The sequence below is a fragment of the Arachis ipaensis genome, chromosome B04 (assembly GCF_000816755.2).
Source record: "Arachis ipaensis cultivar K30076 chromosome B04, Araip1.1, whole genome shotgun sequence".
In the NCBI taxonomy this organism is placed as follows: Eukaryota; Viridiplantae; Streptophyta; class Magnoliopsida; order Fabales; family Fabaceae; genus Arachis; species Arachis ipaensis.
The window spans coordinates 125,659,878-125,675,356 of record NC_029788.2 but is presented as its reverse complement, the minus strand read 5'-3'; the positions used below and the strand labels follow the sequence as shown (position 1 = coordinate 125,675,356).

General features: G+C 32.5%; 2 protein-coding genes across 2 annotated transcripts; one reads left to right on the top strand and one right to left on the bottom strand.

Moving 5' to 3' along the window:
- LOC107637226 lies at positions 1,106-1,714 on the top strand. Its single transcript, XM_016340660.1, has one exon. It carries the CDS (start codon positions 1,106-1,108, stop codon positions 1,712-1,714), a length of 609 nt encoding a protein of 202 aa, XP_016196146.1.
- On the bottom strand, positions 10,508-12,129 carry LOC107637225 (phospholipase A(1) DAD1, chloroplastic-like). Its single transcript, XM_021120233.1, has one exon. It carries the CDS (start codon positions 12,033-12,035, stop codon positions 10,653-10,655), a length of 1,383 nt encoding a protein of 460 aa, XP_020975892.1. The 5' UTR covers positions 12,036-12,129; the 3' UTR covers positions 10,508-10,652.

The window sequence follows — 15,479 nt, the reverse complement described above, 5'->3', positions numbered from 1 at the left end:
GGTAACTTCTGAGTATGACCCCTCAAAGCACGCGTAGGTAGTTACGACCACTACTACCGTGCTCTAAACTATCTACTTAGGTCGAGAGTTCGTGGAAGGAGAATCCCAGCCGCCCATCGAGTCCTAGTTCATCCCACACAACGGAACCAGATCTTCACTGCGCGAAAAGGTGTTGGAGGAAAATCACTGATACCTCGATACGTGAATAACTGAAGGGTCCTGACCAAGGATAGGATAGGACACAAGTATGGGAGCCTCTCCAACGAAATTAGTTATGACGTATTAGTTTCTTTTCTTTGTTTAATTACCTCTAAGCATTTTATTTTGAACCGTACTCATGCATAAGTTTATTATTTCATATTTATCATCGTTTTAGTACTACTTGTTTTCCTCTTCACACGTACTTCTTCCCTTCCTTGCGTAACGATTAAGTTCAGTCTCTTTCTCTATCGAGTGTGCCATCTTATTTAAAGACCCTCAAAGATAGGATATAACTTAGGGTGTTACATTAATAGTATCAGAGTAAAGTCAATCCTAGGGATTCTGTCCCAAGAGGTATGGCTAATAAAATTTCTTCCTATGGTTATCCATAAACAGGGGACATATGGCAAGCCGTGGACGCCCACGTGGCTCGAGCTCGAGCTCATCAAACCTAGCAAAGCACATGAAGGAGATGGCCAAGGCAATGAAGGAGCAGGCCCAAGCCACCATTCTGATGGCCCAGCAACTGTCCACTGGGGACAAGGATCCTAATATTCCCAGGCTGGAGGTGGGACAGACCCGTACAACTTTTGCTGACTTCAAGAAGATTGGTCCGCCTGAGTTCCGTGGAGCCCTCGACCCTGATATGGCAGAAGAATGTCTGACTGAAATAGAAAAGGTATTCACAATTTTTCCGTGCACTGAGGAGCAGCAAGTGAGCTACGCTACCTTCATGCTCAAAGCTGATGCCGAGTTCTGGTGGGATGGAGCAAGACGGTTGTTGGAGGATGCGGGAACAAATATTAGTTAGGCCACCTTCAAAGAAGCTTTCTACAAGAAGTACTTTTCCCTTTCTGTTCGAGAGTCCAAGGAGATGGAGTTTCTTTAGCTGAGGCAAGATAGGATGAGTATTGCAGAGTACACAGAGAAGTTCGAAAGACTCTGCAAATTTTCCGCCATGTATAAGGCTAATCCAGATGAAAAGTGGAAGTGTATGAAGTATCAAGGAGGGCTCAGGGCAGAAGTTCTAACCGCTATAGCCCCACTGGAAATCCGGGAGTTCTCCTCCCTCGTTAGCAAGTGCCAGGTGATCGAAGAATGCACCAAAAAACTAGCGTCGGAAAGAAGCGAGGCTTTCAAGAAAAGGCAACTGAATCAAGAATTATCTCAGCAGCCGCCGCAGAAGAAGGCCTTTCTTGAGAAACCTACAGGAAGGCAACCTCAACAGGGCACGGATCGCCAGGAACCTTCCACTGATGCCTCACCAAAGACCACCGAACTCAAGGAGTGTGCTTCATGTGGGAAGCAACATAGGGGTAGGTGCCTTGCCAGACAAAATGTCTGCTTCTGGTGTTTTCAGCCGGGGCATATCGCCAGGGAATGCCCAGCAGTTCTCCCACCCCTTGCCAATCCACCACAGCGTCAAGGGCGAGTCTTTGCCCTCAGCAGCAAGGAAGTCCACGAGTCAGAAGATCGAATCGAGGGTAAATGCACAATTAATGGAATCCTTTAACCATCCTAAATGATACTGGTGCTTCTCTTTTGTTCATATCTCTCTCCGCTACTAGTAAGATTAGCTAACCCATATCCAAATCACTATGCATCCTACTAATGACCTTTATCGACCGAATTAGGATGTAGAATTTGGGGACAAATTCTTTTTTTTATGGGGGTGATAATGTAACAACCACTCTTCTAGAAACAAAATTAAATTCAAAATTTGAAAATCAGTTAGGAGATAGGCTTAGAATTTTAAATTTATGGATAGGAATCTAGTAACCACCCTCGGTTTGAAATTAAAATTATCCCAATCACCCTATCCCCAAATGTATATAAATAGGGGTGCACCTATAGGTAGAAAATCACTTCTCTCAAATACCAAAACCTCTCCCTTCTCTCTCTACAAAATATATTCTGTGTGCAAATACAAAAGGCAAGCTCAAAGAAGCGTTAGAAAAAAAAGAGTAGGGAATTATGCCTTTCTCACTTTATGTTGGCATGTAGTATGCTCTAGTTATTTTTCTTCCATCCATGCATGGTTACTATCTTTCATATGTCTCATGGCATTAAGTACCTTTTTCTCATCCCTTATCCATATTGACAATGTCTATCTATTTTTGTCATTCATAATCTCTTGACTCATGAGTACATACTTTCTACCATGTTTTATTTAATTATTTAGTATATCCTAATTTTATCCTGTGCAATTACATGACTTTTCACATCATTTATATTCCTTTAATGTTGAGAGTACATAACTTTTTACCATGTTACATTTAATTATTTAGTATATCCTAATTTTATCCATCTTCATGAATGCTTCTTGTACGACCCTCTTTTATGTATGCTTAAAATAACCTTGATTGTAAATTGAACTGAGGGAATGATCCTTCGGTAAGGGAAGGGGACTCCCACCTTTTATATCGGTTTGAGCTCAATACCTTCCATAAAAGTTATAAGTTAAGAAAGGAGAAAGCATGAATGAAAAGTTTGATTATGTTTTTTTTTAAGATATATTTATGATTATGTTGATATTACTTAAGATGTTATCCTTCTATTCTCTTTCTATGTTCTTTCCTTTTTACATATATGTTTTACGCTTTACAAGAGGTTCATATTACATGTCATATCGTACGACTTTCTTTTAAAATCCTGCACGTGGGCTGGAGATAGATATGGAGGTGTTGCATAGCACTCCTACTGAGACGTTAGGTTCTCATCCCTTTTTCTTTTCCCATACTGTCTCCAGAGGAACATGGCACAACGGATAGAGACGACGCAGTGCCCCCCGAAGGTAACTTCTGAGTATGACCCCTCGAAGCACGCGTGGGTAGTTACGACTACTACTACCGTGCTCCAAACTATCTACTTAGGTCGAGAGTTCGTGGAAGGAGAATCCCAGCTGACCAACTTGAAACTTAGCTAGAGCTCCTATATCCTATGTATCTCTGGCCCCAAATCTAAAAGGTACTCCCGATAACCCCTGTTGTATCATGGAATCCAAGTCCAAAGTTGAAAAGTGCGGGGGTACTGCTGAGTTCTTGAACTAGATGTTTTATCACCCCTAACTTGAGACCTTATAATCAACATAAATTGGAATTATGATCACAACCGTATAGTTTTATTGGATATTCCAGTACTCAAAAAGAATACAAATGCATTACCTCTACTGAAAAAATTATAATATCTAGAGATGTGTTTCATGAGGATAAATGTCTTTCTAATAGTTTCTTTATTGCTAATAATCCTAGTTATGATAGTACTACTTCTACATGTACTACTACTAAGATGCTTTTAGTTATTGTCATTCTTCCTCCCTCTTAATTGATATTTTTCCTATCTCTACAACACCTTAATCAAACCCTATAGCTAGCCCACCTACTTCTACTTCTATTCCCCCAAGTGCTTCAATGAGACATCAAGACATTAATTCAACACCTGATAAAAATTCTCTTATTCCTTTTTTATTTTTCACTGACCCAATTCCTATCTTAACAATTGAGATTGCTTTTCCCTTTGCTAACACTGTCTTATCCCCCAATCACATTGTCTTTGATAACATTCATCCAATATAAACTAGATCCAAGATAGCAAGTACAAAACCAAAGATGCTACCTGCCAGCATCAATACTCATGACAATTCTATTATACCACATCTTTCAAAATCTGTCATAGCTACTCTTTAATCCACTCAATGGAAGGAAGCTATGCTGATAGAATATAAAGCATTAGTTCATCACAAGATTTGAAGTTTAGTAGAGCTTCCTTACTTCGATCAAATGGAAAGGTAGTTAGTTGCAAATGGATATTTGTCTTGAAGAAAAATACTCAGGTGCAGGTTGTGAGACATAAAGCTCGTCTTGTGGTAAGAGGTTATACTCAAACTACTGGGATTGATTTCGATCGAGTATTCTCACCTATAATTAAGGCTGTCACTATAAGAGTGATATTCACTCTTGCGTTATCAAAGGGCTGGAAAGTCAAATTAAACAATATGACTTCCATAATACCTTTTTAAATGGTATTCTAAATGAAACCATTTATATGTCTTAGTTTTTAGATTTTACACACTCCAATCTCCATATTGTGTGTAAATTACACAAAGTCATCTATGGCTTAAAACAAGCCCCCATGACTTGGTATCTCACCATTATTGCTGCTCTAAAACAATTCGGGTTCACCTTTACTAAGTCTGATCCTTTCTTTTTTACAAAATTTTCTTCTAATTCTATTATATATATATACACTCATATACGTTGATGATATATTAGTGACAAGGAACAATGACACTGAAATCACTTCTGTCTTAAAGCAGCTTTATTCAACCTTTCTTATAAACGAATTGGGGGACTTAAACTTCTTTCTTGACATCGAGACTGTCACTCAATCACTTGATTTAATTTCTCACAATTAAAATAAATACATAAAAAAAATTATTATGCAAGGTTGGTATGTAAGAAGCTAAATCGGTTAGCACTCCCATGATTAACTCTTCAAAACTATCAGCAAATGCAAGTACTCCTTTTGAAGACCTCACATTGTTTAGATCAATTGTGGAGGGACTTCAATGTGTCACTATCACAAGACGAGACATAGTATTTGCAATAAACAAAATCAACCAATTCATGTCAAAGCCAAGCCAAGATAATTGGATGGCAACAAAGCGTATTCTTTGATATTTAGCAGGTATAGTTGATCTTGCTCTTCAATTTCATAAGACTAATGATCTTCATTTAACTGCCTTTTCAGATTCAGATTGAACTGCTGATGTTGATGATAAAAGATCTGTGTCTAAGTACTGTGTGTACTTTAGAGCAAACTTGATTTCCTGAAAATATTTAAAACATTTCACTGTCTGCAGAAGCTCCATAAAGGCCGAATCCAGAGCGTTGGCAGCTACTTTTTCTGAATTAGTATGGATTCAAATCTTTTTTAGTGAACTACAGCAGCCTTACACTTTATCTCCCACAGTCTTTTGTGATAATATATCCACTGTATGATTAGCTTATAATCTTATATTATATGAGAGAACAAAATATTTTGAATTGAATCTATATTTTGTAAGGAATAAAGTGATTCAATGATAGATTGTTGTTACTCATATTCCAGATTAAGTACAAATAGCAGACATTATAACTAAGCCCTTATCTCCATTGTTATTCAGCAAGTTCAAGAGCAAATTTAGGTTAGCACAAAAACCTCTCTAAATTTTGGGCCACAGGGGAGGGAGAGGGAGTGAGATATAATTAGCTAGAGTAAGTTAGTTAATTATTCTTGGCTATAAAATAGAAAGATTCGGTGTATAATTGATAACAGATTCTCTTAATAACACGCTTTTTTTAGTTACATCATATTCTTCTCATCTTTTTCTTTTTTCTCTACTCTGCCTTTGCTTTCTTGCTTCTTGGTTTCTCACTACAAGCTTTCTTACTTCTTTTCTTCAACAATTTCATAAATACTATTTAATAAGTTTTTGTAAAACATAGTTGGCCAGTTTTAAAAAGTCTATTTATATTATAGTACTTATTGGACTGCATACTTAAAATGTTTTAGTTTATGTACTTTTAGAGACATGATTTTTTTTTTAATTTACTAAACAGAAATAAAAAATTAAAATAAGATTGTGCATTTTAGGAGAAAAAATATTTTTTTAAAAAAATTTTACCAAACAGGATCTCAATTGAAATATTTTTATCTAGTTCTTTATTTAGATGATCTTCCAATCAGAACACTGTAAAAATGGATTTGATAAACATGTACAAAGCAAAGGAACATCAAGAATAATAGAGAATCCAAATACTTGTAGAAAAAATTTAGACACTTACCTGTATATTACTTCCTCTGCTCCATTTTTTTTTTAATAACTACAAATTTATAGTTGCATTTATTTAATTTGCATGTATTACATTCTCCATTTAATTTTCACAAACTAACAATGCCTCCAAGTTGGCACCGTCCTACTTCAAACCAAGGAGCAAATCCCAAAGGCAACAACCCACTGAAAAGTTAGTCTCCAACTACTAGAAGCAAATCCCAAAGGCAACTAATCACTAGTTTAGTGTCTAACTACTCTTGTGAAAAATTATATGCTTATAGTTATATGGTTGTGATTGGAATAATCAAATTATGAAGTGATCTTATCTGATTTGAACTGATTTATAAGTTAAATTTGTTGTACGGAATGGTTATATAAAATCAGATTTGAATTGTCTTTTTGAAATTTAAAATTCATATTATTGATAGAATATAAAGCATTAGTTCATCACAAGATTTGAAGTTTAGTAGAGCTTCCTTACTTCGATCAAATGGAAAGGTAGTTAGTTGCAAATGGATATTTGTCTTGAAGAAAAATACTCAGGTGCAGGTTGTGAGACATAAAGCTCGTCTTGTGGTAAGAGGTTATACTCAAACTACTGGGATTGATTTCGATCGAGTATTCTCACCTATAATTAAGGCTGTCACTATAAGAGTGATATTCACTCTTGCGTTATCAAAGGGCTGGAAAGTCAAATTAAACAATATGACTTCCATAATACCTTTTTAAATGGTATTCTAAATGAAACCATTTATATGTCTTAGTTTTTAGATTTTACACACTCCAATCTCCATATTGTGTGTAAATTACACAAAGTCATCTATGGCTTAAAACAAGCCCCCATGACTTGGTATCTCACCATTATTGCTGCTCTAAAACAATTCGGGTTCACCTTTACTAAGTCTGATCCTTTCTTTTTTACAAAATTTTCTTCTAATTCTATTATATATATATACACTCATATACGTTGATGATATATTAGTGACAAGGAACAATGACACTGAAATCACTTCTGTCTTAAAGCAGCTTTATTCAACCTTTCTTATAAACGAATTGGGGGACTTAAACTTCTTTCTTGACATCGAGACTGTCACTCAATCACTTGATTTAATTTCTCACAATTAAAATAAATACATAAAAAAAATTATTATGCAAGGTTGGTATGTAAGAAGCTAAATCGGTTAGCACTCCCATGATTAACTCTTCAAAACTATCAGCAAATGCAAGTACTCCTTTTGAAGACCTCACATTGTTTAGATCAATTGTGGAGGGACTTCAATGTGTCACTATCACAAGACGAGACATAGTATTTGCAATAAACAAAATCAACCAATTCATGTCAAAGCCAAGCCAAGATAATTGGATGGCAACAAAGCGTATTCTTTGATATTTAGCAGGTATAGTTGATCTTGCTCTTCAATTTCATAAGACTAATGATCTTCATTTAACTGCCTTTTCAGATTCAGATTGAACTGCTGATGTTGATGATAAAAGATCTGTGTCTAAGTACTGTGTGTACTTTAGAGCAAACTTGATTTCCTGAAAATATTTAAAACATTTCACTGTCTGCAGAAGCTCCATAAAGGCCGAATCCAGAGCGTTGGCAGCTACTTTTTCTGAATTAGTATGGATTCAAATCTTTTTTAGTGAACTACAGCAGCCTTACACTTTATCTCCCACAGTCTTTTGTGATAATATATCCACTGTATGATTAGCTTATAATCTTATATTATATGAGAGAACAAAATATTTTGAATTGAATCTATATTTTGTAAGGAATAAAGTGATTCAATGATAGATTGTTGTTACTCATATTCCAGATTAAGTACAAATAGCAGACATTATAACTAAGCCCTTATCTCCATTGTTATTCAGCAAGTTCAAGAGCAAATTTAGGTTAGCACAAAAACCTCTCTAAATTTTGGGCCACAGGGGAGGGAGAGGGAGTGAGATATAATTAGCTAGAGTAAGTTAGTTAATTATTCTTGGCTATAAAATAGAAAGATTCGGTGTATAATTGATAACAGATTCTCTTAATAACACGCTTTTTTTAGTTACATCATATTCTTCTCATCTTTTTCTTTTTTCTCTACTCTGCCTTTGCTTTCTTGCTTCTTGGTTTCTCACTACAAGCTTTCTTACTTCTTTTCTTCAACAATTTCATAAATACTATTTAATAAGTTTTTGTAAAACATAGTTGGCCAGTTTTAAAAAGTCTATTTATATTATAGTACTTATTGGACTGCATACTTAAAATGTTTTAGTTTATGTACTTTTAGAGACATGATTTTTTTTTTAATTTACTAAACAGAAATAAAAAATTAAAATAAGATTGTGCATTTTAGGAGAAAAAATATTTTTTTAAAAAAATTTTACCAAACAGGATCTCAATTGAAATATTTTTATCTAGTTCTTTATTTAGATGATCTTCCAATCAGAACACTGTAAAAATGGATTTGATAAACATGTACAAAGCAAAGGAACATCAAGAATAATAGAGAATCCAAATACTTGTAGAAAAAATTTAGACACTTACCTGTATATTACTTCCTCTGCTCCATTTTTTTTTTAATAACTACAAATTTATAGTTGCATTTATTTAATTTGCATGTATTACATTCTCCATTTAATTTTCACAAACTAACAATGCCTCCAAGTTGGCACCGTCCTACTTCAAACCAAGGAGCAAATCCCAAAGGCAACAAAAAAGTTAAAAGTTAGTCTCCAACTACTAGAAGCAAATCCCAAAGGCAACTAATCACTAGTTTAGTGTCTAACTACTCTTGTGAAAAACTTATAGTTAATAGTTATATGGTTGTGATTGGAATAATCAAATTATGAAGTGATCTTATCTGATTTGAACTGATTTATAAGTTAAATTTGTTGTACGGAATGGTTATATAAAATCAGATTTGAATTGTCTTTTTGAAATTTAAAATTCATATTATATTATCTTTAAAATGAATCTTTAAAATGATTAAATTAGAAATTCAACTAATTGTTCTTACCAAATCCCATCATTGGATTTCAATAACAAAGGAATCAAATGTATGTAATCTAATAAATAGCTTTTTATTCGTAAAATATCTAGACACAAGATTTCATTTCCAACCAAATCAAATATTTTTTTTTATTTTTCAAAGAATATTCTAAACACACCCTATATATATACTTCTAGATGTTTAAAAACTTTCTTTTTTATATATGTTAGATCATATAATATAAGATAGTAATAAAAAATATTTGATAATAAAAAAAATAATAAAAAATAATCAAAACTTGTCTTATTTGATTTTAATTAATTGTCGCGACAATTAATAAAAGTTAAATAAAATAAAATTTAATTTTTTTTTGTCTCTATACTGTTACTGTATACTAATATACAATACTTCAATTTTGTAGGTTAGTATCGTCTCTCATTTAAACTACATTTAAGAGCATAATATGTAGGAAAATGATCCTCTCCAGGGAGAAAAAAATTGGATGGTATCCAATGTTCAATTTAACCATTTATTATTCTCTTCCTCTTATTTATTTTTGGTCCCACTCATAGAATCAAAGGTGATAGATCACACTATATTCTATCAATTGTTAAAAAAACTGGAGAGAATCCACTCCGTAATATATATGCCTTAATGATCAATAATTTTACACCACAAGCTAATTAATTGAAATTCAGAAAGCTGACGAATCAATGACTATTCCCACAATGTGATTGATGTTTTTCTTTTTTTTTTTTTTTAATTGGATGTGTTGGTATAAAATACATTTTATAATTTTACATTAGTTTCAACGTATATAGAAATTAGATTAAATTTTAGTTTTAATATGTAATTATTTTTTTTAGAATAAGAATACCTAGCTAAAAAATTCTCACGATATTATTTTTTTGTCTATTTTATGTAGTAAAATATTTATTTATTTTTGTAACATAAAAGCTAGCTTATTATATATGTTCCTATTTTTGTGAAGAGTAAATATATATGATTTTTTTTTAAGATGTATATAGCTGCTCAGCCAATAATTTTCTGGTTAATCCCTTAAATGTCTTGTTTGAGTTTGTGATTTCGTAATCAACTTTTGTCCACCTTCTCTGATCTCTTGCAAGAACAATTTCTAATTTTACCGTCTTGCCTTGCAAATTACATTTTAAGAATTTTATTTATCCCTAAAATTAAAATTTGTTGAAAAATACATTTTTTTTGTATGGCTAGACAACTAAATATATGCAAAGAATATGTAAAGATTAATTTAATTTAATCTCATATTGATTTAATCATGTTTATTAATTAATTATAATAATTAATAAATATCAAATAAAACAAATTCTAACTATTTTTTACTAATCCTTTGTTGTTATCAAATATTTTTATAATTATATATAATCTATTAAATAATTTCAGATATACACATTTTACATTTAAAAAAAAAAGGTTAATTAGTTTCTAAACTTTTGCTTAAAAAATTTGTCAATTACCCTAGGCTTATAATTACAATTAGGTTGTTAATTAACCATAACAATTAGATATATGTTCTCTATTTTTGTTTTCTTTCTCTCTCTTATGATTATTTAGATATAGTTTAGCATCATCAGTCTATGGTGATGACCATCAGTCTATGGTGGTGATGGTGGTTGTCACCGCTGGAGAAATCTTTTTGCAGTGGCCCTAAAGGGACACGTGGAACTCACAAACCCATCAACAAGGTGTAAGTATGTGTTCAACTCGTGACACGTAGCAACATTTGTGCTACCGAGATACGGAGAATTCTTGCTACATAGGCGCAACTCCTTTCCAACTTCAGCATACACCCACTGCGCTTCCTCCACCCTCTTCTGTATCCAACTCGGCAATCCTGCCACATGGATACCTCCTTCTTTTGCCATGTCATCATCAAACACGAAACCCGGAACCTTGGTGATAACATCCTCGGAGTTTACTATTCGCAAAACCTTTGTCCCCTGCTTCTCCAACTGTCGTCGGAACCTCCGGTCGCCAACTCGAGGCCCACCAAAAGAAATGACCGTCACCATGGGCAGTCTGGGAAAGGAGGTATTTATATCATATGCCGCCAGCGTAGCTAATGCCGCCCCTAGACTGTGGCCAGTGATGGTCAAACTTAAGGGTTCTCCAGCATAAGCTTGGAGAATCCTGACAATCTCTTGTTTGACCATCTGCTGCAAACTGAGGGTGGAAGGGTTGTCGGGGATGGAAGAAGAGTAGAGACTCAAGAAACCACTTTCCACCATGGCCCCACTACCATGACACCCCATAGTTTTTCCGTCCATGGGATTGCATGGTAGGTTGGTGAGTGTGGCACGCAAATTCTCTAGCCATTCCAAACATGTGGTTGTTCCTCTAAAAGCAATAACAACGTCACGCCGACCAAGTCTTTTGATCTCTTCTTTGTTGTCACAAACTGCGACATAACCAACGTAGCTTGATTGTGTTGCCACCCAACTCGGTGCTTTGTCGACCCAGTTCGGTAACTGAATGCCGGAAGTTGCACGGAGGTATTTGGTTACCTTGTACCCTGTGTTTGGTAAACCGCAACGCTCAAAAAGTGTTGTCTTTGGGAATCTACAGTTGGCATAGTTTGGAGAAGAAGGATCAAAGTCAAAGGACTTGTATGCAGCTTCAACGAAGTGACCGTACCGTAGGATTTCAGCACGTAGGTTATCATCTAACGGGTCTAACAAACCCTCCCAATTGCTCATTCCTTGGTACTCCTTCCATCTCTTACCAAGTTTATTTTGATAAGTTCCAATGCCAAATGAAGATGTTGATGGTGTTGATTCAAATGATGACGAAGAGAAACTATTGTGGTCTTCTAAATTGATCATTTTCTCTAAGTGTAATGTGGCTTGTTGATGAGTGTTTTGATTGGAAAGGCTTAAGTTGTTGTAAGTGGTTGGTTTAGTAGATGATGGATTATTATGGGTAGTTATGTAATTTACACAACGGGGTTTGAGAGTGTAGGATGAAGGAAGTGTTGTTGGTATTATATTTCTAAGACTCATTGTTTTGTTGTGGGAATATTATGGAGCATGATAGAGGATTGGGAAACACATAAAAGAGTATGAGAATGAGAAGCTAAGAGAGAATGTTCTAAATTATTACACGTTTGCTGAGTATGTAGTGCATGCAATAAGGGGGTTTTATAAGTGGCCAAAAAGGAAGGGGAAAAAAGTGCATTATTTTGTAGGGATGGGTATTGATGTAGTGGACCTTTATTTGTGGATGAGAAGTAATGATAGAAGCCAATGGCATTGATGAGATTCCAAGTTAGATATTAAAGTTTCCGATTTTGATTAAAGAGAAGGGATATTTCTAGTATTATTGTATGTTGATTTTGTTTGTTTTTTTTTTTTTTTTTTTTGAATTAAAGGGAGCTCAACACAATAGAGTGGAGCAATGAAAGGAGCTACAAGATCATGAAAATATTAAATACAAAACAACTCCTAGTTATCTTTGGCATGGTCGTCAACAACCAAATGGTTCACCTCCAATCCATTCCTCGGCAAACGCAAATGACTTGTTTATAATTTCCTTCAAACTGGATGCGTGATTTCGGAACAACCTGTCATTCCTTTCTAGCCAGATTGTATTGTATGTTGCTTTTGTATATATTTTTTTATACATTTTTAAATTAAAAAATTATATATATAAAAAAGGACACAAAAAGAGGTATAAATTTATATTAATTTCTTTATCAATATTTTCTATTCTTTAAAAATAGATTTAGCAATAGTTTTTCTAAACGTTTTAGTTTTAAAATTGTTGAAGCTAAATATTTATGAATAGTGATAAATTTACAACTCGTTTTTTGTTAACGAGTGTCCAAAAAATACGAACCATTTAAATATATTAAAAAGGTGTAAGATTCTAAAATGTTGTTTAATGTATTTTATCTTTAAAAACTTAAAAATTTCACTTACTTCTTAATTAATTAATGCCTATTCACTTTAATATTAACAAAGAGTACGTTTGATTAAAACAAAATCTCGTTAGGTAAATTAAGGAGAAGAATAATATTAATATCGAATCAAATTGTGTCCTAAGCTTGGTTCTCCAAATATATAGTGTTGGAGTTGGTTGTAGTGTGGTGCGAGATCAAAAGAAATAAACGTCAAAATTTTCAGCCACCAATAACTTAGCACTTGATGAGTGTCGTTATCAATTATCCAAAGACTTTTCCTTACAAAGATATATAAGCCCACTGTCATGGAAGAAAATACATACAATATGAATCACACCCAACAGATTCGCGTAAAACACAGTCAATTGACTCTTAATTCTTACACGGTCATAAGTGTCGGTGATTATTTTCTACTATTATACTATTTTTTTTCTTTTAAAGATCTTATAATTAAAAGATAGTTCTTGACTTTATTTTAACAGAATATTTTTTTTATATTTTTTTAATAAATATCTTTTGAATGTTGAACACTATTTAATTAAATTATTTTTACAAATATTCTCTACATATAAGTCATTATTTTATACAAGTTCATATAAGTCTCTTTAACATAGTTCACCTTACGCGCCACTATCTAACCAACTTTTCAATCAACACACGAATATATAACTGCCTTTTTCGAAAGAATTTTGTTATTATTTTCGAATTTTCTCAACGTTTTCGATCTACGTTTTCTTCCATCTCTAAGTTCTATGCGTTTTTGAAATCAAACTCTAAAATTAGTTTTGAACAGTTATCTTGTTGTCGAGGATAATGAATAATTCAAGTTCAAATTGTCAAATGAACCAAAACGAAATTGATTATTGTTTTAAATCCAATCAAGTGGTTGAGGTGTGAAATGTTTTCGTTAGTAATTTACGATTCTGTAGGTGAATAATATTGTTTTTGTTTGTGAAATTATTGTTCATCGTTGATGGTTTGAATTGAATGTAATGTAAAAGTTCTGCATCAAAGAAAATATTTTTATGTATTTGCAGCAAATTTCAGTGTAACACGAAGATATTTAAGTGTATTATTTAAGAATTTTCGATGTATGTGTGCTGATAAGTTCTGCATAATCTAAAACTCTTCTTCTCCCTCCTCCTCATATTCTGTTGCTTCTTCTTCTTCTTTTTCATCATCATCATTATCATCTTCTTTTTTTTATTCATCTTTTTTTTTTCTTGTTTTATCTTCTCAATTTTTTTTTTTGTTTTACTCTCTTAATAAGAATAAAAACAAAAAAAAATCAAATAAAGAAGAAGAAGAAATACATAATGCTACAAAATTATTTGGAAGAGAACGAACTTATATTCTTTCAACCAGAAGAAAGAAAGAAATAAGGAAAAAAGAAGAAAAAATGCAGCATTAGAGAAAATATTTTTCTGTATTTGCAGCAAATTTTGATGTAACACAAATATATTTAAGTGTATTGTTTAAGAATTTTCGGTTTTTTGTACCGATAAATTCTGTATAATTCAAAACTTTTCATCTTTTTCCTCCTCATCTTCTGCTATTTCTTCTTGTTCTTTTTTTCATCATCATTATTATCTTTTTTTTTCTTATTCATTTTTTCTTTTTGTTTTATCTTCTAAAGTTTCTTCTTGTTTTACTCTCTTAACAAGAATAAAAACAAAAAAAAATTAAATAAAAAAGAAGAAAAACACATAATGCTACAAAATTATTTGAAAGGGGATGAACTTACATTTATTCAACTAAAAGAAAGAAAGAAAAAAAGAAAAAAAGAAGAAGAAAAAAATACATCATTAGAGGAAACATTTTTCTGTATTTGCAATAATTTTCGATATAACACGAATATATTTAAGTGTATTGTTGAAGAATTTTCGGTGTTTTTATACTGATAAGTTCTGCATAATTCAAAACTCTTCATCTTCTTCCTACTCATCTTCTGCTATTTCTTCTTCTTTTTATTTTCATCATCATTACCATCTTCTTTTTTTCTTATTCATCTTTTTCTTTTTGTTTTACCTTCTCAAGTTTCTTCTTGTTTTTCTCTTTTAACAAGAATAAAAATAAAAAAAAATCAAACAAAGAAGAAGAAACACATAACACTGAAAAGTTATTTGAAAAATGATGAATTTACATTCATTTAACTAAAAAAAATATAAAAAAGAAGAAGAAAAAAATGCAGCATTAAAAGAAATATTTTTTTTTGTCAGGAGGAGATATACCATGTGAGCTAAAGCTCATTGGCGGGAAGCGCGTAGATTGAGAATTATTTTTGTTAGGTTTAGACCAACTTATATAAATTTATATACCAACAAAATTTATATGTATAACAACCTTCTATTTTTTATTTATTTTTTATGTTTTATTAAACATTGTACCTGTTTTTTCATACATAATACTATTTATTATGGTACTTCCTATAATGAAAATGTGAATAATATCTTCTCATAAAAATATATATTTAGCCATAAAAAATAACAATAAAAAAAATAATGATGATGTTAGATAAAGATAACAATTTTATAACTTGTTGAAA